A 25,444-nucleotide genomic window follows, 5' to 3' on the forward strand; every position below is an offset into this window, starting at 1 on the left:
GTTATTGCACTGCTTCCTCCAACTGGTTTCCTTTACTGTTACTCGATTACTTTAAGTTAATGTTACTTAAAAACAATGAGTAACTGGTTAATTTCCTCATGTAATTAACAGTAACTTAATCAAAGCTGTTTTAAAAGCATATATTCTTCATTTCCAAGTAAAGCTGCCAACAGAAAGTCACCCAGTCTGCAGCAAACTGTATATACTGTGACTGGATGGAAAGCAAACAATCACATTAGGGCCCTTCTTCCAATGAGCTCCACCCTCCAAACTGTCAAAGGTCACACTGATTTAAGAGCAGAGCTGCCTCTGACAGCATGAAGCTGCTGCAGCCAAGCAGATGCACATGAGCATGATATCTGCTCTGTGTTCTTGTGCTGTTGAGTTCTGGGGTCATGGGTTGTTGAATGTACACTCAAGGAAGTTAATTGTACAAGTGGCAATGAAAATTAAATTGTTTGCTTCATCTTATGCAGGACTTTTGACAGAAATATAATTCCATAATTCTACCAGGAGAGTCTGTGGAGAATGATTTGCTTTTGGAGCCAGCTTCAAGTGGTCACTAAAGGAACTGCAGTTTTTGGCACTTACCGATTTAATTTTTCAGCCCTAGAAGTTTTCCTTTGGTAAATATTAAAATAAAGTTATTAAAGTACAGTAATACAGTACAATAAAAAGTGGTAAAATAAAATTGGTGTCTTTGACATGTATATCTTGTGCGTCCTGTTTTAAAGCTCTCACCATATTTTACATGTGAGATCATGTAGGCCTTGTTGCTATAGGCAAGTCAGTTTAAGAAGAAATGCTGAGCACCCGACAATGTCAGCGATTTAAAAAAAAAAAAACATTTCAATGCACAGCTGTAGCTGTCAAAATACACACAAAACTGTGCAGGATACAACTTAAAGAATTAATGTTTAAACTGAATTTTTCAGCTTCTTTCTGAAGAACCCAATCACTCTCAGAAGACATAAAACTATTTTTTACTGTGTTATAAACACAGTTATAAATTAATAACTTAATTTTAAAAATGTAATTATCTCGAAGCTCCCCTCCGCGGCAGAAGTTGGCGGTAAAGCGCCTAATGTGACTGTTGTTTCCCCCTTAAAGACAAGCAGAGGAAGAAGAAGAACAAGAACGCCCATTTTGCTCACAGTATCCGCATAGAGAAGTGCACAAGTATCAACAGACAGAAGAGGACAAAGAGCTGCAATGGACGGGTAATTTTTTTACGTTACAGCTGCTGTTTCTAGGTGTAGTTTTCACAGCTGTGCATAGGACGTATTCAGAATGAGGCACTCCCCCTGCTCAGTGTGACAGGCTAAATGTTAGCTCCCCAGCAAACCGCGATGCTATATAATGCCAAGAGAACGACGTTAGCTAGCTAACAAAACCAAGTCCCAATCACGAACTGTTACTGAAGTGTTGTCTTGCTTGTATGGGAGAATATTATTTGACACTATATTTTAAATTTTCTAACTTTGTTAAAGCCTTAATTTAACAAGCTAGTTAGGCTGAGGCACTAATACAGTTAAGCATAATAGTACTACCTTCTGCTGTGCCTAAAATGAATTTGAACGTTTGCTAGCTACATTAATATAGCTGCCCGCAAGACTGGAATGAGTGTAAGTAGTTATGATAACTGTCGACTATTACTGTCACTTATTACAACTTTAAGAAGCCATAGTTAACCCCGTTTTAATAAACAATGTGAAAGCCGCCGTGCGCCTGACAGTCGGTACTTCTCGCTTATTAACTGAAAGCAGCTTCTTTGTCTGGGATAATGTATGCTGCACACAACCTGTGCCGGGGTTTTGTACATCAGGTCTTTTAATTCCCTGTGAGAGCATTAAAACACCTACAGTTTGTGCAGAATGAATTATATGCCAAATAATGCAGTAAATAAGGGCATCTGTTTTGCTCATACAGCTCGGGCTGCACCTTTGGAAAGAAAACAGATAAACCAAACCTGCCGCTTAATATGTGTGAGTCTATTGCAGTTTAGCCAATGTTCGCATATTCAATAGATGTTCTTGTAATAACACACCCTTGTGTAAATACCAACGACTAGAATTTTTAATTTTAACCTAGATATTTATATATATTATATATTCTGGTATGCTGTGACGTGTAAATTACATATTTTATAGCTATTTTTATATTTATGCGATGTGGGAATTACTTATTTTTATTCTTATTTATATATTTTTACTTCTTACTATCGGCTGCAGGTACAAAATACGTTTCAGTGTGCATAGTACTGTGTATAAATGCATGAGACAAATTAACCTTATCTTATCCTATGTAAAGTGGGTTGAACCAGTATCAGTGTATTGAAACAGAACAGACAATACTTGACTTGTGGAACTTTTAAGCCAGTATATTGTCTGTCTTTTTGTCATAATATGATTAAAAGGCATAAGCAACAGTACTGTTTATACTTCTTATTTTGCCTTATTTTACATGAGAGAAATTTAAAAAGTGGCTGTAGTAGAAGTAGTTACTCTCAACTGAAAAGCAAAAATGTGTGTTTTAAAAGCACCTCAGTTGGACCTATAATGCAGTTCCTTATTTTCTGTCACGTCCAAACTATTACTGTGATGGATGCTTATATTATACAATAAAGTCTCGAGTAATGACATCACTGAGTGGCTGTGCCTCAGATACAGCTGAGGATGTGAGCAAAAAAATCCTCACTCACCCGCTGTTCAAAGCTGCTGTTTGCGAGGGGCAGCCAATCAGAAGAAAGCTGGCTGAGGCCTGATTTAGACTTGTGCCCCGAGTCCTTGTAGATTGTTGATGTGATCTACACAAGTGGCTGACATCACTGCCAGCCTTTATGCTTGTGCGAGGTGCATTATTTGTTAATTACCATGTGGTCATATCCTGGTGTTTTACACGCGGCGCCAATAGAAGCAAACAAAGTGCTGGTACTTTCTTCCCTCCTGGGTCCTCACTCTTTATTGTGATAGATGTTTTTTTTTTTTCAGGTGTGAACTTATTTGTCCCTCTAGCTTTTCCCACTTCTTTGTTCATTCCCTCACATTCATTCCAGTAGTTTCAGCAATCCGTCTCCAGGAATCTGCTGACATTTGAGAGTCCTTATATTCATGCTATGATTATAATTCCCTATACTGAGATGATGATTGTTATTCTCTAATAAATTCAAAAACTTCATTGGAAAAGTGGTCAGAAATACACACATTCATTGCAGGCTGCATTGACCCAAAGTGCAGTTACATTTCTCAGGAGGTGCAAGTCAGGTTACAGCGTAGGGTTCAGAGGGGTTTCCGGTTATGACAGTGTAGATTTCCTGCTGAAGCATACAATCCCCAGTTAAAGGGTGGAGGAAGGGAGCTAAAACAGCTTGTGAACTGTAGGGCAGCACCAAGACAAGAGATAAATGGGATTTATCTTAAATCGTGAGTCATGCAGTGCAACTCTGGAAGAGTCCAAGAATTAAAAACATGGAGTTGGAAATGAGCACAGACAGGTCAACTTGTGAGTTTTTTTTAAACTCCTAGACTGGATGGTTTCTATTTAAAGCTCTGAATGAGGAAGTCATTTGTTTTGTAGAATGCATCACTACATGTATTTGTACAGTAATCAGAGCTCCAAAGTATTAACAATAATAAATGTATGCAGGTTAGATTCTTTCCAGCACCATGTGAGCTTTCCAGTTTTACTAAGCAGTACTTAAATGTTGGTTTTACCTACATTTGTGTCATTGTTTCAGTGCTCAAAATATTTACAGCTCATTTATAGTCTCTCTTTTTTTTTGCATTCTCTTTGTTGGCAGTGATGTTGCGGTTGGTGTGAAGGTAAGTTGTATTGCTGATGTTTCCCTGAATACTCATATATTCCTCGTTAGACTTTTCTTTGCGAGGCTTTCAGATTGTGTGGAACATGAAAGTTTAAGATAATTTATTTTCTTTTGCAGAGAGGCTCAGATGAGCTCAACATGTACGGTAGCAGCCCCAACTCTATGACTGGTGAGTTCAGTTGTAGCAAGGATGGATTTGAGAAACAGTGCAATAATCTCTGACAGTGTGGCAGTGAACACGTTTGTTCAGTAACAGGATCCTTAAACTGTGCTATGATATGAAAATCTGTTTATCTTTAATGTTTGTATGTGTGCATATTCAGCAAACGGCAGTGACAGTAAAAAACAGCGCCTGGAGGAATCACCTCCCTCCAGAGTCCTCCACATCAGAAAACTTCCCAATGAGGTGTCTGAGACTGAAGTCATTGCTCTGGGGTTGCCCTTTGGAAAAGTCACCAACATACTGATGCTGAAGGGGAAAAACCAGGTGACTACAGTGAAATATTTTCTATTCAGACTAGGTTGAAATAAAACTAAACTTTTATCCAGAATGGGAAAAGAACAATGAATGTCAGTCTAGTTATGAATGAAGCAGATGCCAGCTCATTAAGCCCAGTCTGACTGTGGCTGCTCCCTGAAGCTAGAGCTTGATGTTACTGGTGCTCTGTGGCATTATCCATTTGTGTGCATTTGTTTCCCTTGAAAAGTGAAACAAATGCACACAAAAAGTTGAACGTTCTTCAAAAGTTGAACGTGCTGTACTTTTCCAGGCTTTTCTTGAGTTGGGCACAGAGGAAGCTGCTGTAACTATGGTGAACTACTACACAGCTGTCACACCACAGGTCTGAAATACAACTATTTCTATTTGTGCTAAGCATCATTAATGTTTTCCAGTGTTAGTGTAAGGCTCAGTAAGTGATTTGTGTTACACGGATTTCTGTTCAGGTCAGAAATACTCCAGTCTTCATTCAGTATTCCAACCATAAGGAACTGAAAACAGACTCTGCTCTGAACCAGGTATACACATCAATTTTTTTTGTATTTTTACACTAAACTGTCCTTCAACCAACAATCAATGAATTCAACTTCTACCACCTTATGTTGTCGCGTTTCCACTCAGAGGGCTCAGGCAGTACTGCAGGCAGTGTCAGCGGTTCAGGATGGAAGCTCTCCATCCTCTGACCCAGGAGTTTTGGACCTAACTCCACCCCCCAGCCCCGTGCTGCGAATTATCATTGACAACATGTTTTATCCTGTCACGCTAGATGTTCTACAACAGGTAAAATCTGAATACTTGATATAAATTTGGCAGTCTGTTTGGTATACACAGTCTCATAGTAAAGGCTGATCTAATTTCTGATGTTTAGACTACAGGACAGAAAAAAAGCACAGAAATAAACAAGGGATGCATCTATCTGCTATTTGGATACTGGGTATCGGTCCAGTACTGACCCAAAAAACTGGATCAGATATCATGACAATGGGCTGATTTGTGGTTTGAGCCATTCATTTCAGTTCTGTGTTATTCTATGTTTATGTTGCCAGCAGCAGCTAGCCACAGAGCTAATGTAGTATGAGGAAGCTAAGTGAAGTGAAGCAAAGCATCAGCAGTTTGGAGGCATTTCTCATTGTTCCACCAACAGTATATTGGTGTATGTTTGCAGAAATTTTCTTACCTAACTGCAAACCGGTCATTGTGACCTGACATGACTGAAAAGATCGGCTCACAGTGCTTTTTTCTCACTGTCTCCCTCTCTCCCTTGTTCATTTTCACCCTCCTTATATTTCTTAAAGGCATCACATAAGATAGAAGCTGGAAGGCCACTGGTTTGCTTTAACACTTGTGGGGAAGATTTTATTATCCTTATCATAACATAACATGTTGTCGCCCACCCAGTTAAATATTATTTTCCTCCAGCTCTTTGTCAGCTTCACACTTGAAGTGTGTGAGGAAGTATAGGCTAAACTGCTGTGACTGTACCTGACAGCAGTATGCAGCAGCTAAGGCTCTCACTTTGAATCAAAATTAGACTAATCCACATTGAGATTATTAATAAAAAGCTGGATCCCTACAGTGAACATTATATTGATCATCATCCCCTCAGGTTTTGCATGAGACCTTTCAAAAGCTATTTTTGTTGACTGCTCATTTGTCTGCACAGTTTGAACCTCTTAGGTTAAAAAAATGGTGGGGCATCGGTGTGTTTAACTGGGTGGAGCAGGTGACCTATGAAGCTAATGTGGAGTCCCAGGTTTGAATGTGCTCCAAGGCCACTTGCTATTCTTTACTTTTTGGTGTCTCACGTAGCTTTCCTATCTTCCCACCCCCCACCCCGGGCTAGAATATATATATATAATCTCAGGTCAAGCTTGCTCATGTTTTTGTGGTTTCCATTTTTTCCCCCCCTCCAGATCTTCAGTAAGTTTGGAACCGTAATGAAGATTATAACGTTCACCAAGAACAACCAGTTTCAGGCTCTTCTGCAGTTCAGTGACCCCGTCAATGCACAGCAAGCTAAACTGGTGGGGCTACAAACACACAAACTGGAACTTACACATCAGCAAACTTTGGAAATTGCATTGAAATTAGTCTTTAATTAAAAAAGAAAAAGGAGGTCATACAAATTCTCATCCATTCTGTGGCCTGTATTATGTTCATGAAAAAGTAAAGAGGCAAGCAACTTAATATGTTGCCTTTTCTATATGAATGTTCTTTAAGCATGCACGGGTTTTTTAACATGATTTGATTTTTATTTAATCTCACTGATTTCATCTCAGTGATTTGAGCCGCTGAAAAATTATTTTGCTTTAGAAATAACAATTATTAATAAATTGTGCAACAGGATACATAAACAGACAAAACGTGTCTTAGTAAGTGGTTGTGCTGAAACAGCTTTTTTTTTCACTTTCTAATGTTCCCACACTATATTTTTGAAGGTTTTAAATATATACGTGCAGTACTACACTCACTCACTCAAATACCAATAAGGCATAACATTATGACCACTTGCCTAACATAGGCCAGCCTTCGCTCCCCACATGCATCAATGAGCCATGACTCTGTCGCTTGTTCACTACTGTTCCTTCCTTGGACCAATTTTGATACATACTGACCACTGCAGACTGAGAACACCCCGTAAGAGCTGCAGTTTTGGAGAAGCTCTCACCCAGTAGTCTGACCATCACAATTTCATCCTAGCCAAGTTTCACAGGCCAGCATGAATGTACCAAATGTACTGAACAACCGCTTGCTAATGCTAATGGCCGCATTGCTAGCTAACTGTTACGATAGCGATCCATTCTGGTAGCCACCTGCCCACTAACAGGTGCCATGATGCAGAGATAATTGGTGTTATTACTTCACCTGTCAGTGGTCATAGTGTTATGCCTGATCGGTGTATACAGTAGTACCGCATTATCAATTTTAATCTGGTATTGACCTCAAAGTATTAGTCAGGAAGTTATTTGCTTTACTGTCGTTACTTTTGACACCTTAAAAAGTATCAGTATTCAGTACCACAAATTGACTACATGACATTTTTGATTGTCATTGAATCATGACTGTTACAATGGTATAACATAACCAAGTACATTTTTGACATAAATGAAACGTTTTTGAGGTAGTGCACTTGCTCAAGCCTTTGACATTGTTACACACTGAAAACAATCTCTTGTCCCTTTTTTGTTCCTTCTTCTTCAGTCTTTAGATGGACAGAACATCTATAACTCATGCTGTACTCTGCGGATAGACTTCAGTAAACTGGTCAACGTTAACGTCAAATACAACAATGATAAGAGCCGGGATTACACCAGGCCTGATCTTCCTACAGGAGATGGAGAGTCAACCAACAAGGATCATTCATTACTGGGTAAATATGCCACCTTCCTAATCTGTCTACAACAACCACTCATCTGTCCCTCCAGTTTATCCATAACTCTGTACTCTCACACCCATAGTCCCATTTGTCTGAAAGGTTCATTATTATTTAATATATCCAAAAATATGTTTCTCACAGTGTTGTTACAGCATATATGGAGGGATTTTTAGCATTTAAGAGTTATTTCAATAAGAATTGAAAAATGCAACTAGCCATCAACTACTCAGTATAATAATCAGCATTTATAAAAGCCAATAAATGAAAATTAGAGAGCGGAGATACACCCTTCAACCACGTTTTGAGTGTTGACATTCCATAGTTTGTTGACCAGAAGGCACCTGAATTTTCCCTGTAGGCAGCACACATTTGGGATGCCACAACCAGCTGATCCAGGCAGAGTCAGGAAGAAGAGTTATAAACAAGTACACATGGCAAATGTTAGGGAAATCTATTTATGTTGTGTCTGAAAGAAAGCTGATATATTGGAATATTGGATTTTTCAGTATCGGTTGCGTTCTGATGTACAATGATGTAGAGTCTGTCTTGTTACTAGATGCTGCATCTGCAGTCTTTGCTACCAGACAGTTTTCCTTATTGGGATGTATATCAAAACTATATTTGCTATTTGTGTCTCGTATAGCACCATGATTGGCTGCAGGGTTGCAACCACGCTACCAAGTTGCCTTCAACTAGCAACAGTCAGCAACTAGCCTGATAATGTCTAGAACCAAACAGTTACAAAATGTGCAAATTAGGCAGTCAGTCAGTCAGTTTAAAACACCCAACACTTAATAAGCAGTATAAGACAAAAACACTTACCGCATAAACCTTTGGTGTGTTTTCTGCTGCTGTTGTGCTCATGCATTTTAAATTCATGTTGCTCAGAAGTCAGTCTAAAGATAATATTCAAAACAATGTAAAAACACAAAGTGAACAGTAACAGTATATGGGTGTGTCATTGTGAAAACAAGTGTATTAGGACAGGGCAATTATTTGAATAGATCAGTTGATCAAGAGACCCAGCTTTTTTCAGTGTAGTGCACATTAGCCTTTTTATACTTGCATTATTGTATTTTCACCATTTGTCCTGGTTCAGAATGAGCCTTTGGGGTTGAGTATGTGTGTAACATTATGATCTATATATAATTAAGGCAAAGAGTCTGTGTTAATTTATTTGATAGATGTATGTGCACTTTCTGGGCATCTTTTTAAACAGCAAATCAATTTGTTTTTTAACCCCTTAACTGGCAGCAAATAAAATCACCTGAAACAACTACATAACACCCTCTGGTTATTATTGGCTCTGAACAACCCATTTCATAGCCTATTAATCGGCTGCGTCTGGTCCGCGGGCCGAATGAAGTGCATTTATATGGCAGGCTAGACCCGCCCATTTTGACTGACACCTCATTCGGCCAATCATGTTAAGAAATGGGTTTCCCAGAGCCAATAATACTCAGAGGGCGTCACGTAGCTTTGTCAGGTGATTTGGTGCAGCCAGTTACATGATTGGCCGAATGACGTGTCAATAAAAATGGGAGGGTCTAGCCTGCCATATAAAAGGGACTACAAACGGCCCGTCACCGGGCCCTTGCCAGTTAAGGGGCTACGTTTAAATAAAACCCCACTTTAAAAATTGGTTAAAAATACACTATATTGCCAAAAGTATTCGCTCACCTGCCTTCGCATGCATATGAACTTGATATCCCATTCTTAGTTGATAGGGTTTAATATGATGTCGGCCCACCCTTTGCAGCTGTAAGAACTTCAACTTTTCTGGGAAGGCTTTCCACAGGTTTAGGAGTGTTTATGGGAGTTTTTGACCATTCTTCCAGAAGCACATTTGTGAGGTCAGACACTGATATTGGATGAGAAGGTCTGGCTCACAGTCTCCACTTGAATTCATCCCAAAGGTCAGGTTGAGATCAAGACTCTGTGCAGGCCAGTTAAGTTCTTCCACACCAAACTCCCTCATCCATGTCTTTATGAACCTCCTTTGTGCACTGGTGTGCAGACATGTTGGAACAGGAAGGGGCCATCCCCAAACTGTTCCCACAAAGTTGGGAGCATAAAATTGTCCAAAATGTCTTGGTATGCTGAAGCATTAAGAGTTCCTTTCACTGGAACTAAGGGGCTGAGCCCGACTCCTGAAAAACACCCCCACACCATAACCCCCCCCTCCACCAAACTTTACACTTGGCACAATGCAGTCAGACAGGTACCGTTCTCCTGGCAACCTCCAAACCCAGAATCATCCATCAGATTGCCAGATGGAGAAGCGTGATTCGTCACTACAGAGAACACATCTCCACTGCTCTAGAGTCCAGTGGCAGCGCGCTTTACACCACTGCATCCGACACTTTGCATTGAGCTTGGTGATGTAAGGCTTGGATGCAGCTGCTCAGCCATGGAAACCCATTCCATGAAGCTCTGTACACACTGTTCTAATCTGAAGGCTACATGAAGTTTGGAGGTCTGTAGAGACTCTGCAGAAAGTTGGTGACCTCTGCACACTATGTGCCTCAGCATCCACTGACCCTGCTTTGTGATTTTATGTGGCCTACCACTTCAGGGCTGAGTTGCTGTCATTCCCAATTGCTTCCACTTTGTTTTAATACCACTAACAGCTGACTTTGGAATATTTAGTAGTGAGGAAATTTAATGAGTGGACTTGTTGCACAGGTAGCATCCTATCACGGTACCATGCTGGAATTCACTGACCCATTCTTTCACAAATGTTTGTCGAAGCAGTCTGCATGCCTAGGTGCCTGGTTTATACACCTGTGGCCATGGAAGTGACTGGAACATCTGAATTCATTGATTTTGATCAGTGACTGAATACTTTTGGCAATATAGTGGATTTCTGTCACAGTCCTAGTGATTTCTCTTTGTTGGAAAAGCCAAAACCTCTTCAGATTACATAGTCCTATTTTCTACATTTGTATTAACCCTTCCATGTGTATCTTACATCTGTTGAAGCTACCAACATGTTTGTTACATTTTTTTCCATCAGGGTGTGACTGTGGGTCAGTTTGTTACAATTTATTTGACAAGCAAATTAAACCTCTTTCTCTCCATTTATATACTGGCTTTTGGCTATCACTATCTTGTATCTGGTCATCCTACCGGTATACAAATCATCGCTATTCCTCTTTGTTTTCAGTGTCAGCTTACAAGTTGCCAGTGTACCTCAGCCATGCTGTGATGTTGATATTCTGCTCTTCATTAAATACAGATAGTTGGTTCTTTTTAAAATTATTAATTTGTCTCTTCTTCTGTAGTGACTGGCATCAACTCAGGTGTTACTTTGTGTCAGTTGTTGTTCTGAGTTTAAATTATGCATCACTGAAAATACTCAGTTACATTTGTGTAAGCCTCAAGCTTTACTTTTAAGTTTTTAGTAGCAGTGCTGCTTGGAATGTAGTGCAAGTCTTGTTGTGCAGGTTGATTCAGTTATAATTGGTTTGTAGAGATGCAACTTTGCAAACCTAAGCTGTGTTAACATGTTTGTTTTAGAGAAAAAGGCTTTCTCCTGGAAATCCTTCCAAACAAGCCATGGTGTTCATTTTTTTTACCTTCCAGCCTAAAAAGGCTAGTGGGCAGCCAGTTTTCTATTTTGTGAACACAATAACAATTACTCGAGAATAATGTCGCCTAAAATGTTCAAATTCACACCATAGATGCATCTTAAAAATCTTGGACGGGTTGATTTTTACCATAATAATGCCAATCACAGAAAGTGACTGTATTCTCAGTGGTTTATATTTATAGTTATGATTTTAGCATTTCTTATTCCTGGTTCTTACTTGGCCATTTGCTTTTGAATTGATATGGTGAATAAAGTCACTGAGACTCATATGCAACCCCATTAAGATCTGCTGAGACCTGTAATGTGTTCTCGAGCTTATACTTCCAGGGGATTTGTGCCACCTAAAGATTCTACTGCTAGGAGGCTGAGGGGCAGCACTGGCGACTGACAGTGTTTTTCTAATTGTACTGTCATGAATATTTAGCATGCTAACTGAGCCCTGTGGAGTCTGAGATGTAGCTGTTGGGTTTTCTGCAATTTCTCTGAGCTTTACACAGTCTGACCTTGAGGGGAATTTGCTGGGATGTTCGATCCTGGCAAGATTGTAGTACTGGATTAACACACGTGAATGCTCCAGACCAGCAAACTGCCAAAGTTTGTGCTTTTATAGAGGTGCTCTCACTTGCTGATGACCAGTTAATCAAGTACATTTGATTAGCAGCACCTGGCTGCTACTTACCCTCTTAACCCCTATGGAAGCTGTAAGGGTGTACGTCGCAGGACTGCACAGACCCCCGTGACGATGTTTAGTGAAGTCCTCTTTGTTTTGGCATCATCAGTTAGAACAGATTGTGTGTTCCTTGTCTCAGTGAAACCAGACAGTCTCATTTACTCCAACAATAATAAAATGACAAGAAAATCTAGCATCTGCATATAAACATCTAAAGATATTCATTTTTTTCACTTTATTTTTTGTTTTATGTCAGAGTCGTTACATGGAAGGACACCTTTACATGTTACTATGGTCCCACTTAAACTTAGTATTTTATGATCTGTTGGGCTCATGTCATTAGAAAACCAGCTTCATACAGTATATGAGAACTTTTAGATAAATATTTACTTATTCACAATAATTACTCATTAAGTATAATGCTGTTTCTTAGGACGGTATGGATTTTTGTGATATTTGTACTCATTGGTGCTAGGTTAGCTAAGTATTGTGTGGTATAAATCTAGCTGTTATTGTCTTGTAGGTACCCCGTCTGGAGCGCTAGCTTCCTACTCTAGTGGAGGAGGTTACTCATCTTCTCTCTCCCTCTCGCAGGGTGGAGGTACCTATCTTTTTTTTTGTATTTTTGTTTTTCCATCACTCTGTCTCTGTTATTGTCTGTCCTGTTGCTGCCCTGTTTCCTGTCATGTCCTGCAATGATTGCTCTGAAAGCATCAGGGATAGGAAATAGGTTGGTTTATATTACAGCTAAATATATAAACGAGGCAAATTGTGGCTTTAAGAAATTGCTGAAGTTTCCATCTTGTCAGTAGTTGCGCTCATTGCAGTCTCCTGTATTATTATATTTCATGACATAACATTTTCCCAATAATGTGCTGCCATACATTGACCTAAATTATTTTTAATGAGCTGTTTTATATTTAATATATGTCTAGATTTTGTTGTATCAGCTTAACTGTAGTTTAGGCTGTGCTTCTTCAGCTTAATTTAATACCAAATACACTTCTGAGAATTTGAGCGTTCTTTCACTAAAAATGAAGGTTTAGGTTTGCTGTGTTTTGCATTATTCAAGTGGTTTGAATGCAGGTTGCATAGTTTTGTCTTTTTTAATAGAAATAATATTCAGGCAGATATGTAAATAATAGTTTAAAGTGTTTTGAGATGAAGGGTCTTTATTGAGAGTGTAAATCTGTGTTGATTCAAATGAATGCAGTGAGATTGTTTGTGAAATGTTATGTGTGCTTCATTGCTGTTGACCCCACCTTTTTCTTTTTTTTCTCATTTTAAATACAAAAGATCAACTGTTAGCTCATATATCCACTAACCTACTTTTACTGTGTTAAACATAAAACCAGCATACAAAAAACTAAAAGTTAAAAAAGAAATGTTATTACTGAATGTTGTTTTAGCTGTTGATATCCATCCACATATGTATACAGATTACAGTAGACTTGATCATTCAATTCTGTATGAATGATGTTTCCATTGAAGCTGCGGGGGTTAACAGCTTTTATGCTGGAAGCATAAGGTTTAATATTATTAGGTATTATTATTATATTATTAGGTAATAGGGCTGGGCGATATGGACAAAAAATAATATCTTGATATTTTTTAGCTGAATGGCGATATACGATATATATCTCGAAATTTTTTCTTCCCAAAAGGTATAAACAAAAAGGCACTTCTGAGTCAAAGCTACGTGTCCCAACTGTCACACGGGCACTTTTATCAACATTCAACTGCAGATGTACATGAGAATTGCTCAAAAATAAACTTTTGGCATATTTAAATAATAATGATCCTCAAATAAATTAATTTTTTTTCCTCCAGAACAAAAGACTCACAGCTGTGCTATTAAAATGTAAACAGAAAAGATACAGAACAAAAATAGCAAAAATCTGACTTATTCTTTAAAAAGCAGGTATGCAGTGTAGTAGACTTCACCAAAGTGCTTCCTCCTGTGTGTACTCCTGTACATCTAGTACTCTGTGCAGATAACAAAGCATGTAAACAGACTGAATGAATAAAATTCCATCCTTCAGTCAGCAGGATTTCAGACAGCTCAGTAAATCCATAGACACATGCGCTGACGTATCACAGCAACGGGCCCACCCGCTCAATGCGGCGTATCCTCCGACTGCATCCTCAAAAAAGACCCACTTCCGCTATTAAAGTCACTTGACTTACAGTACAAACCAACAGCCAGGTACTCTTGGGGGTCCGGGTGATACCAAAGTGTACAAACAGTCGCAGTACGAAGGCTGTATGCACACAAAACACGGTGACAGCGGAGGATTTCAGGTTTCCAAAAGTCACCGGAAAACGTTGCTTGTAATTTTGTCGCTTGTCACTTTTTGGAAGAAAACAAAAACGTCACTAGGGGGGGTCTGAAAAGCTGCTAAATCTAGCAACAAAGTCGCTAAGTTGGCAACACTGCCATGCTGTCGCTTCCTGCATGGTTAACGGGTGAAGTGGTGAGGGAGAGAGGCGGGGCAGTGTGACGCTGTTCAGAGACAAACTGGGAGAAGAGAAAGTTGAACTGGTGGATCTCCAAGTATGATTGTAACGCGACATAGACTATATCAATATAAACGATATTGTCTCATCTTATATCGCGTATGAAAATATATAGATATTTCTTAAAAACTAGATATATCGCCCAGCCCTAGTAGGTAATATTCATTATTAAATGACAATTTCCTTAATATTCTATAGTGTCAGCAAACACAACTTATTGTCTTTGTGTTTTGGTGCTATATAAATAACATTGAACTGAATTCAATGGAACTTCTTCATAATGCTTTATGAGGTTGAGGTAGCTTTAATACAAACATGATGTTAAAAAAGTCATCAGCTCTCTTGTTTTAAGGTTAACTTAGTTAAATGGCAGTTGTTATAATACCATGACCTGAAGCACATCATCATTATCTGTGAATTGGTCAGGTTGTGCGTTTTGACTTCAGTGCATGTCTTCTTTTTTACTCACACTGGGATAGCTGTTAAAGAGAACACAATCTTTTCCATTTCAGGTGACAGTATTTCTTTGATTTAGAGCCTGTTAAATTAAATAAAAAGAGAGTAATGGCCCCGGGAAAGTTTCATTCAGTTAGCTGACATAAGCAAGTGTGTTAGTGTTGTTGCTTAAAACCCTTCTCGTGTCTAATTCTGAGCTGTACTTTGTCTTGTGCTTTCCTAACAGGAGCCATTAGTCCTCTGAGTGCAGCGGCAGCGGCAGCAGCAGCTGCAGGTCGAGTTGCTCTGTCAGGATCCGGAGTGTCTGGGGTTCTGTTGGCATCCAACCTAAATGAAGAGGTACACAAACCATAAGCATAACTGTTCAAACAATATTTGCAAGCTCTGCTGTAAATCACTTACTTAAAATGTTGGACACTGCTGAAGTTGATAGTAGTGTAAATAATTATATTAATTATATAACCAATAATTGTGGTTGGATGTGTGCAAAGACTCCTTTACTGCATTATTTTCCCCACATCCTCCACCAGCTAACTCAAGTATAATACCTCAAGCTTAACCCATGAGGTGTTTTCAAGTTTTAAAAGTATTTCTTCACTTAGCACCAAAACTTTTTTCCCAGTTAAATTGCCCAGAAAGTCCACACAGGAGAAATAACACATCCTTTAGTTATATTTAGCTACCTACAGATTCATCTCTAACTGTGGTGTATATACGGTATGACTGTGTGTGTGTGTGTGTGTGTGTGTGTGTGTGTGTGTGTGTGTGTGTGTGTGTGTGTGTGTGTGTGTGTGTGTGTGTGAGAGAGAGAGAGAGAGAGAGAGAGATGTTTTCCAGGACCTATCACAGGTCTTAAACTTTAGTGGTGACCTTATGTTAGAGGTTTCTCTGTAATGAACACCTTTCTCGTTAGACTTTCTATTTTTCATTAATTTTCAAAGTTTAAATGTACAACTACTCTGTCATCTGTTTTCAGTATCTTCTGTATCTGTTATCTTTTTCTGTGTTCCATCTCTCTATCAGATCCCTTCTTTCCTCTCTCCGTCTGTCTTTGTCTCTCTCCTTGTTGAAAAATGGTGGTTTCACACTTCTACCCTTAGAGCAGCAGCCTTATCCTGGCTGTTTCATAAGAGCACGCAGTTCTTTCTGTTACCCAATCAGCACGAGAGCAGCAGCTCCTGCATATACTCGGGGGGTCTGTTCATTACAGTCCGTTAGGTAGTGTTTGGGTGTGGTGTGGCCATTCTTCATATTGTGAGTGTTGAACCCAGTCAGTCACTTGCTCATCCAACTCTCAACTGTGTCGTCAAGTGTGTAGTTGGATTGTAGCCATTTTAATGCAGTAGACTTCTGTTTCCAGATTCCATAGTGAAAGAAGTCCCAAAGAGAAAACTTTAACTATCGAATTCCAGTAGTGAACTGAGACCACTAGAAACATTTCTTGCACTGTTAAAACATCTGCCAGTGTTGGACTATATCCTTTATTTCCAGCCCAGCTGCAGCTGAGCTGGACTAGAAAAATGTAAGTTTTTTTTTTTCTGTTCACCTTCAAGTTACATATTTGCCATCTTGAATGTTCAGAAATTTTTGACCAGTTTTGATGGTAGTAAAATGTGACAAACTGACACCTTTGTGTCAGTCAAGGTCTCTGTTCACAGTATGTTGAGGATTTCATTCAAGTTTTTAAATAATCGAGCGATGACACAGGGACTCATTTCAAATGTATTTTTCTGAATAAAATGAAAGTGATCACATTATTATGTATTCTGTTATCAATAGCTTTGTAACTCTTCCTGGTTTTAAGTTGCAGTACATAGGGATGCACCGATCCAATATCAGTCCAATCCTGTGTCAGAAAGCTAGATCAGGTATCTGTGACGATGGGTCGATCGGAAACTGGTGTGACCATTAATCACAGCAGAGAAAAGACTACCACACTCAGCTCTAATGACACACATGCAAATACATTCTTGCATTGTAGTTTGCAGAATTAGAAAATCAGTGTTTAAGTTGAGCCTGATGATACCTTACAAAGAGCAATTCCCAGTCTCAATTCAATTCAATTTTATTTATATAGCGCCAAATCACAACAAACAGTCGCCTCAAGGCACTTTGTATTGTGGTTAAAGACCCTTCAATAATACAGTGTCTCTTCCTCAGAATTAGGAGTACAGCTTTGTAATTTAACACTGGTGTCGGATTGGTGCTCGGTACTGGCAGGTACCTGAAGTGTTACTGTGTTGCAAAAGTTGGATTGGTGCATCCCTAGTAGTATGTCATTAAGACCTGTTTGAATGAATAATGTATCATTTTACATTAAAGTGGTCAAGTCGCATTGTTTGTACAAAGCTCCTCCACACCTGTCAGTGTGATCTGCCAGACATGGATGGTGGTTCTTGTGGCACTCGGTGCCTCCAGCCATCTGCTTCATGGTGCTGCCTCCTTTTGGTTTGATGTGTCCTGCTCCTCACTCTTCCACTCACTGTTTCTCATTTTTGTTTATTGTTTTCTACCTTCCTTCCATCCTTTTTGTTTCCTCACTGTTAAGTGCATTCAGAAGAAAATGTTTGCATATGTGTGTAAACAAAACTGGAATGTGTGTTTGAAATCGAGCCAGCAATCAGACTCCGTTGATATTCCACTGATGCTCTGTTTACTGACCTCTGCTTTGGTTTTTGTCCTCCTCTCCTCCTTTCTCTTTTCCCTACCTCCTTTCTTCCCTCCTCTGCTCCTCCCTTCACACATTTATTTTCCCTCCATTTGGCCATCCATTCTTTAATGCTGCACACTTCTCTTAACCCACACCCAACCATGTACATTTACCCTGAATTATTTTGCCTCCCTTTCCCACTTTTTACTCATCACTTTTCTCACTCTGGTCTAAACCCAATACGGCTTTGCCATTTTGATCCCCCCCCTCCCAAACACCCACTCCTCTATGCCCTCCATCTTTGCTCCACCCCTCACCATCATGGAAACCACCACCCCTTATCCAACGCTGGGCGGTCTGATCTCTACCTTCGTCTCTCCTCTTCCTCCTCCTCTGCTCCTCCTCTTCCTGTCCTCTGCTCTGCGGTCTCTCTCTCTAAAGATGGTCACGCCTCAAAGTCTCTTTACCCTCTTCGGTATGTTCAACCTCTACTATTCTATCTGTATATCTCTCTCTGTTAATCCAGTTTTGTTCACTTTCTTCAGTGATGTCGTGGACTTCTATATCTTTCTGTATTTCCAAGCTTTCCTCTGATATTGTATACTACAGAGTTCAAATCCACTTCTGTCTCCACTTTAAAAGCACAGTGAGTCTCATAGATTGTCCATTTGGTCAGTTGATCTATATACTGAACCGAACAAAAACACCAAAATGACTCATAATGCATAAGGAGCCTGGTCCACAGTTGGTGGATGCTGTTTCCTTTTTTAAACATATACTATTAAAGAAAGCCATCATTAAAAAAAAAAAAAAAAGTTAAATAAAATTAATTTACACATTAAGCCAAAGCAATTTGTACTTATCAACTGCATATTTGTATGAAAGACTGCACCATATTTCCTTCAACTTTATCTATTTTTTTTTTTGGCCTTATTGGATAGTACAACAGTGAAGAGTATAGAGGAAAGAGCGAGGGGAAGACGTGCAGGAAAGGGCCATAGGTCAGACTCAAACCCAGGCCACTGATTTTCAGCTCATGCTGTGAGCTAATGCGGTGCCCCAACTTGATCTAATTTTTCAAGTCAATGGTCAGATGTCTGTGTGAACACTGAAAGAGCGTTTATTTGTTCATACTGAGTATGAAAAACATCTCTCAACATCTCCTGCATAAAGGACAAAAGTATTGGACCACACCTCTCAGATTTTGAATGCAGGTGTTTTTAGACCCATTCCCACAGTTTTATTAAATTAAACACCCAGCCATGTAGTGTGCCTTTACAGCTTCATTATATTGCCAAAAGTATTCAGTCACGCATCCAAATCATTGAATTCAGGTGCTCCAATCACTTCCATGCCCACAGGTGTATAAACCAAGCACCTAGGCATGCAGACTGCTTCTTTAAACATTAGTGAAAGAATGGGTCGCTCTCAGGAGCTCAGTGAATTCCAGTGTGGTACCGTGATAGGATGATTCCTGTGCAACAAGTCCAGGCATGAAATTTCCTCACTAATAAATATTCCACAGTCAAGTGTTAGTGGGATCATAACAGAGTGCCTGGGTTTGGTGGTTGCCAGGAGAACGGTACCTGTCTGACTGCTCTGTGCCAAGTGTAAAGTTTGGTGGAGGGGGGGTTATGGTGTGGGGCTGTTTTTCAGGAGTTGGGCTCAGCCCCTTAGTTCCAATGAAAGGAACTCTTAATGCTTCAGCATATCAAGACATTTTGGACAATTTCATGCTCCCAACTTTGTGGGAACAGTTTGGGGATGGCCCCTTCCTGTTCCAACATGGCTGCACACCAGTGCACAACACAAGGTCCATAAAGACATGGATGAGTGAGTTTGGTGTGGAAGAACTTGACTGACCTGCACAGAGTCCTGAACTCAACCTGATAGAACACCTTTGGGATGAATCAGAGTGGAGACTGTGAGTCAGGCCTTCTCGTCCAACATCAGTGTCTGACCGCACAAATGTGCTTCTGGAAGAACGGTCAGAAATTCCCATAAATACTCCTAAACCTTGTGGAAAGTCTTCCCAGAAAAGTTGAAGCTGTTTTAACTGCACAGGGTGGACCGACATCATATTTTTTTCTGTACACTTTATCTACCTCACATCCACGGCCAATTTAGCATCACCAGTTAGTCTAGGATGCATTTCTTTGCAAACTTTGCAAAGGAAGTGCATTAGGATGGGCTTATTTATGACTAGTATGAACTCGGGACCTGTTTCAGTGTTGATATGAACACCTGACTGTTGTTTTAGGAAAGACTTGAAAACATTATAAATATACATAAATGTCTGCCTGTGAAAATGTGATTCAGCTGCTTCATTATGAAAGCAAGTGCTGAAAGTCTTTAATGTACAGCGGTGGTAATAGAAGTAATTTAAACTTTATTAGCGCCCCAATGGCACAGCAGAAAAAACCAGACGAAATTAGTTTTAGATGAAAGGAAAGTCCTGTTGGCACAGCACCACGTTTGCTTCACTCTGACGCTGTGCTCGTAAGCGTGTTAGCAAAGAGCAATGCAGAAATGCCCCTGAAGGTTTCCGCCATCATTCTGCGTGTGCCTTGGACACCATGTTTCTGTTAGTGTTCATGTTCTCACCACATTGTTAGTTAGGCTGATTGCGACAGTCCAGTGTACTCACTAAGACTCATTCTTTTGCTTCTTCTCTTCTTTCTACGCTTTTCTCTAGATTTTGTATTAATCAAGTGCAGTCAATTTACAAGTCGTATCACAGGGGTCACACTGAGCTGTAGTAGCGCAGCATTTTCTCGCCTTTACACTTGAGGTACTAGTTTTTAGTTTTAGCAACTTCAAGATGTCCACACTCCATTTGAAGGCCTGAACGACCTCGGTTTACATGTTCACGACTACGTTTAGTGGATATCTGCTTAATGAAGTGTATTTTTGGCCATCTACAGTGTCCATTTCTAATTTTCCATTTTGATTCACCTTATTAGGCTGGATTTGTGAATCCTACATACACTGCAGTAATCAGTCAGGTGTGTCAGTGCTAAAGCTCAGCCAAGATTTTCTCGATGGGTGACAGTCACGATATAAAACCACTCAGGTCCACAGAGGCATTTGATTGCGTTTCAAGTTGAAGTCAAATGGGAAGATTCCATCTTTTTTCATTTGTCTTTCTAGCACTAACTTTATTCTTTCCATCCTTCACACTTCTCCTTTTTTTTATCTTCGTCGGCTCCATCTCTCCTGCTCTGCCTGTCTGTCCTCCTCCTCTTCTTCCCTGCTCTCTCTCTCTCCTATTGGCCTCTCGCTCGTGCTCTCTTTCTCTACCTTCAGGGGTCTATGGTGATGTGCAGAGGGTGAAGATCCTCTACAACAAAAAGGACAGCGCTCTGATTCAGCTGTCAGATGGCAACCAGGCGCAGCTGGGTGAGTCTGAGATCATTAAAGACTTTTTATTCTTACAATGATTATTTTAGGCTTAATATGAATACTTGCTGATTGAGACATTTTGAGAACCTTGTTATGAAATATTGATGGGTGTATGGCAGGCCATGGAGGCCAGGAAACGAATGCAAATGTTCTTTTAAAGCTGCTCCTTGAAGTGAAGCAAATAAAAATGTGTTTTTGTTCTTGTAGCTCTTGAGAACGAGGATCTTAAAGTGGCATGTAGAAAGTCACTGGAGTAACAACAGTTTGATGCAAATGATCAAAATCACTGCATCAGAAAATGCGTTTGCATTTGTTTTTTATTTTTCCCTTGCTTTGTTTTTCTCACCTGTAGCCATGAGTCACCTGAATGGTCAGAAGGTGTTTGGTAAAGTGATGAGAGTGACACTGTCGAAGCATCAGACTGTGGCTCTGCCCAGAGAAGGACTGGATGACCAACTACTAACTAAAGGTAAGATTATCCTGGAAGGCAAGAGGCAGTAACTATGGGGGGGAGGGGTGTCCAGCTTAGGGACCAGCTAAAGACCTAAGCTGGTCTTCAGCTGATCCCTAAATGAACCAGCTGAAAGAACAAAATTGATGAGATTTGGTACTTTCTGTATTTTTGAATCCCATTTAGATGTTTATGATGCAATGAGTTTTATGCTGTACCTGAGTCCTTTGAGAAGGCAGCTAACTTGAAACACCTCCAGGCATTTATTTGGGCAGTTGTTCTGAAGCTTTAACTAAACTGACTCATTTTTTGTGGCCACCACAAAAAAACCTGCATTTATAGACTCCTCGGTCAAATCTGATGAGAACGCACTTAAAATTTGCTGACTTTTCTCCAGAACGAGGTCTTAGAAAGCATTTTATTTATTCTTGGAAGTTACACTTCCAGGAATAAAGCAAGTGATAGTGATCACTCACTAGAGTGAAAGTGCTCGCCTGATGGATGAGTCTAAAATGTTTCTAGTTTCCAGATTTGCTTAGTAAATCTACTTATGAGCAGAATTGTGCAGCAGGTGTTTTTTGGTCATCATGTGGACAGTTTGTTTTCGCCCGACAGATTTTTCTGGCTCGCCGCTCCATCGCTTTAAGAAGCCAGGATCGAAAAACTTCCAGAACATCTTTCCTCCCTCAGCAACACTTCACCTCTCCAACATTCGGTAAAACAACCACTGAACAGGCAACACCGTGATGAGTTTGGCTTCACACTGCTTTGCTTCAGCATTATAAGAGTTGCTGTTTTCCTGTTCAGGGATGGAGTGGGCGAGGATGACCTGCGACTTCTGTTCTCCAACAGTGGAGGAACTGTCAAGGCCTTCAAGTTCTTCCAGTAAGAAACATTTCAGTATGAACCTCTTTATGACTACGGGTGGCATGTGTGCTCCTTTAAGGTAGCCTCTTAACAGGACATTTGTAGTTCGTTTTATATGGCAGGCTAGACCCTCCCATTTTGATTGACACCTCATTCGGCCAATCATATAACTGGCCACACCAAATCACCTGACAAAGCTATGTGACGCTCTCTGGTTATTATTGGCTCTGTGAAACAACACTCTGTGTTGTGTAGTTTTTTTCAGGTGTTTTGTGTGCTGCCAGTTAACAGGTTAAAAGTGGTATACTTTTAAACACTGGAGATTAGTAGCATGTAATTCACGGGGTAACAAAAATTAGACTAGGAGTGATTACAGCAGGCCTGACTGGGTTGTGGATGGGATTTTGAGCCACATTAAAATGTGTTTCTTCTTTTGTTGTAGCCAGCTGTTAGACACATTTTTAAAATGTAGGCAGTGAGCTGTTTACGCTCTCTGTTTGATACTTTATTGTTTAGCATAACTAATACCACATCATCCAAAATTTATTACGTTTCCATGATCATCTTCTTCTGAAATAATAAAATTATTTTGTGGGGCGTTTGAGATTTCTGGCAGGGTTAATAATAAGAAGGAAGTGGACATTTGGGGGGTTGGTGGGTTGGTTCCTGTGATAGTCAGCTTTTTGTCTCTGGTTTCAGGGACCGTAAGATGGCCTTGATCCAGATGTCATCAGTGGAGGAAGGAATCCAAGCTCTGATGGATCTTCACAACTATGACATGGGAGGAAATCATCATCTGAAAGTCTCCTTTTCAAAGTCTACCATCTAACCTAAATCCTACACATTTAGATCTGTGACACGCCAACAGGTCCCGAGCAGTGGTTCTCTTTTTGAAAATTTACTTGGAATAGTTTTGAGTGAAAATATTGAGAAAATTTCACTACAGTATATTTTCTCAACCAGTAGAAGCAGTGCTCAGTCTCAGCCCAGAGGCAGCCCTGCAACATCTTAAAGAGCAACTAAACACCAGCTGAATATGTTTTGTTTACCAGGATGTGCCAGTACACCATGACATCACTGTTGGGTGTGCTTACAGGTGAAAAAGACTTGAACTCTGATCTGGTGTTGAGATCCTCTTTAAGCAGTAATTTAAAGTGCAAACTGTGGTTTTAGTTTGTGGTGACCTGCCTGTTTGGCAGAGTTGACCTCCCTGAATTTATTGTTGAGATCTGAGTCATTTCTCTCCGCATTGTATTGCTTCTTGAGCCGCCTGCTCTTCAGCAAATATCAGTTTTAACATCCAACTTGCGCAGTTCTGAAAGGCATTCACATCCTCTCTGATCCTCGTTCTTTTCCTGATATTTTAAGATGTTTTCTGCACTGCTCTGTTTCTGGCATACGCATCCGAGTCTCACCCAGTGCATTGGTGAAGTGTGACATGTTCAAGAAAGGGTGGCGTCACTGAATGCGATGTAAATATGACCAGTATTACATTAGAACCACTCGATTCTCACTTTAAATGTAGTTTAAACACCAGATGTAACAACAGTTTTTAATGCTTAACACATGAATCAGAGTGCGGCGGTTTCAGCATTATTATTTTATGCACACTTTCTTGCTGGTTATCCCATGTCTGAACAATCATTTTGCTGCATTTAATCAATATTAGTAAATCTGTTGTACCCTTTTTCTGTATGATTTTAGAAGGTTTTGTGGGAATGACAGTCATCATTTAAAGCTAACAACGCTTGTTGTGGACAGTTCTGCCCCTGAAATGTCCTTCACAGCACAACACAGAATGTATTGACATCCACTCAGTGTAATAATATGAAGGATGCAAAGGATGCTTCCTGTTTGAATCCCATCGCAGTCATTGGAAAACCAGCTGTGAGTGGGTGCCCACACACAGACACACACATAGGATGTTTGCTAATGCTGCCTGTTTAGACAAGGTTTCAACATGTTATTGTGGTCTGGGTCTCTGCTTCTTAGAGAACCCATCAAGACCTAAGTACATGTGCCTTTAGTCTGATTTTGCTGTTTATCTTTTGTGTTTTTAAACCTGCAATTTTATTGGTAGTGATTGCCAATCTTGTGCTGTAAACCTATGCTTAAAAAAAGGAAGCGTTTTTTGTTTAATTTTAAAAAGAAGCAGACCTTGTCTTTTCAGTCCTCCTTGTGTGACAGTCTGAGGTTATTTATCAAAGCGAGATGCACAAAAATTGTCACAGTTTCACCTAAAGTTGGTTTTATTTTTACTCTCGCCTCTCGATCTTATTTCCAGCTGCAGAGTTTATTTTTAGACCGTTTCTAGATGATTCTTGTCAATTTTCTACTTGAGTTCAGTTTCTTTTGTGATAAGATTTCAGATTAGCACAAATTAAACACGTCTTTTCTACCAACCAGCTCAAGTAAAATTGTGTTTGTGTATGTCTGGGCAGTTTCAGGCCTCTGCTCTCATCTGTACCTTATCTGTAATAAACGTCTCTCACTCTGTTCACTTCTGTCTCTCTGCTCTCACTTCTTTCTCTCAGCTTTTCCCTCTTTTGGCTATTCTCTCCTTTTCATACTTCTGCCGAGAGACAAAAAGGACGCGTTTCCAAGACACGAGCGAACAAGTTTCATGTGTTTGTTCTGCCTGCAGCTCCTTTTTAACAGGAAGACCCTCCAAAACAACAAGCTCAGAGCGGCCAAGTTACTGAACTTTACCCCTCTGCTGTGTTTGTTGCCTTTTGGTGCATTTTAATGGATTCATCTGAGAAATAACACGGCCTGCTCTGAGGTACAGACCATCCAAGAAATGTGTGCTTTTAGCGAGTTTAGTTTTAATAGTCTGCTACTACGCTAGTGTCGGTGCATAAGTAAGCAGTCCGCCCTCTCATCTAACCTGTTCACTTCTGGCCTCAAAAAACAAACATGGTGGCAGCCAAATGCTAACAGTGAGCGATGTCACGACAGCTACGTCCATCTTTTATATACAGTGAGAGGTAAAACATCTCAAAGATTTGCAGATCAAAGGAGTTCCCACTGTCGTTTCCACCAGGGTCACCTGACCTCAAACCTTCTGCAGTTGGGAGATCTGACGGGAATGCTGGCAGCAATAATGTGACCTCCCAGGTTTTGTTTATTAAAGGCAGCGGA

At 40.0% G+C, this 25,444-nt stretch overlaps 1 protein-coding gene across 1 annotated transcript; it reads left to right on the forward strand.

Moving 5' to 3' along the window:
* The first annotated feature begins 1,103 nt into the window (after positions 1-1,103).
* On the forward strand, positions 1,104-24,803 carry LOC115795574 (polypyrimidine tract-binding protein 2-like). Its single transcript, XM_030751549.1, has 17 exons — positions 1,104-1,220; positions 3,800-3,821; positions 3,941-3,992; positions 4,147-4,310; positions 4,594-4,665; positions 4,769-4,840; positions 4,944-5,102; positions 6,236-6,346; positions 7,524-7,692; positions 12,484-12,561; positions 15,160-15,272; positions 18,025-18,058; positions 20,890-20,982; positions 21,338-21,454; positions 22,052-22,151; positions 22,244-22,321; positions 23,003-24,803. The coding sequence occupies exons 1-17, from the start codon at positions 1,213-1,215 to the stop codon at positions 23,130-23,132; spliced, it is 1,572 nt and encodes a 523-aa protein (XP_030607409.1). The 5' UTR covers positions 1,104-1,212; the 3' UTR covers positions 23,133-24,803.
* The last annotated feature ends 641 nt before the right edge of the window (positions 24,804-25,444 follow it).

Source organism: Archocentrus centrarchus, chromosome 17 (assembly GCF_007364275.1).
Source record: "Archocentrus centrarchus isolate MPI-CPG fArcCen1 chromosome 17, fArcCen1, whole genome shotgun sequence".
Lineage (NCBI taxonomy): Eukaryota > Metazoa > Chordata > Actinopteri > Cichliformes > Cichlidae > Archocentrus > Archocentrus centrarchus.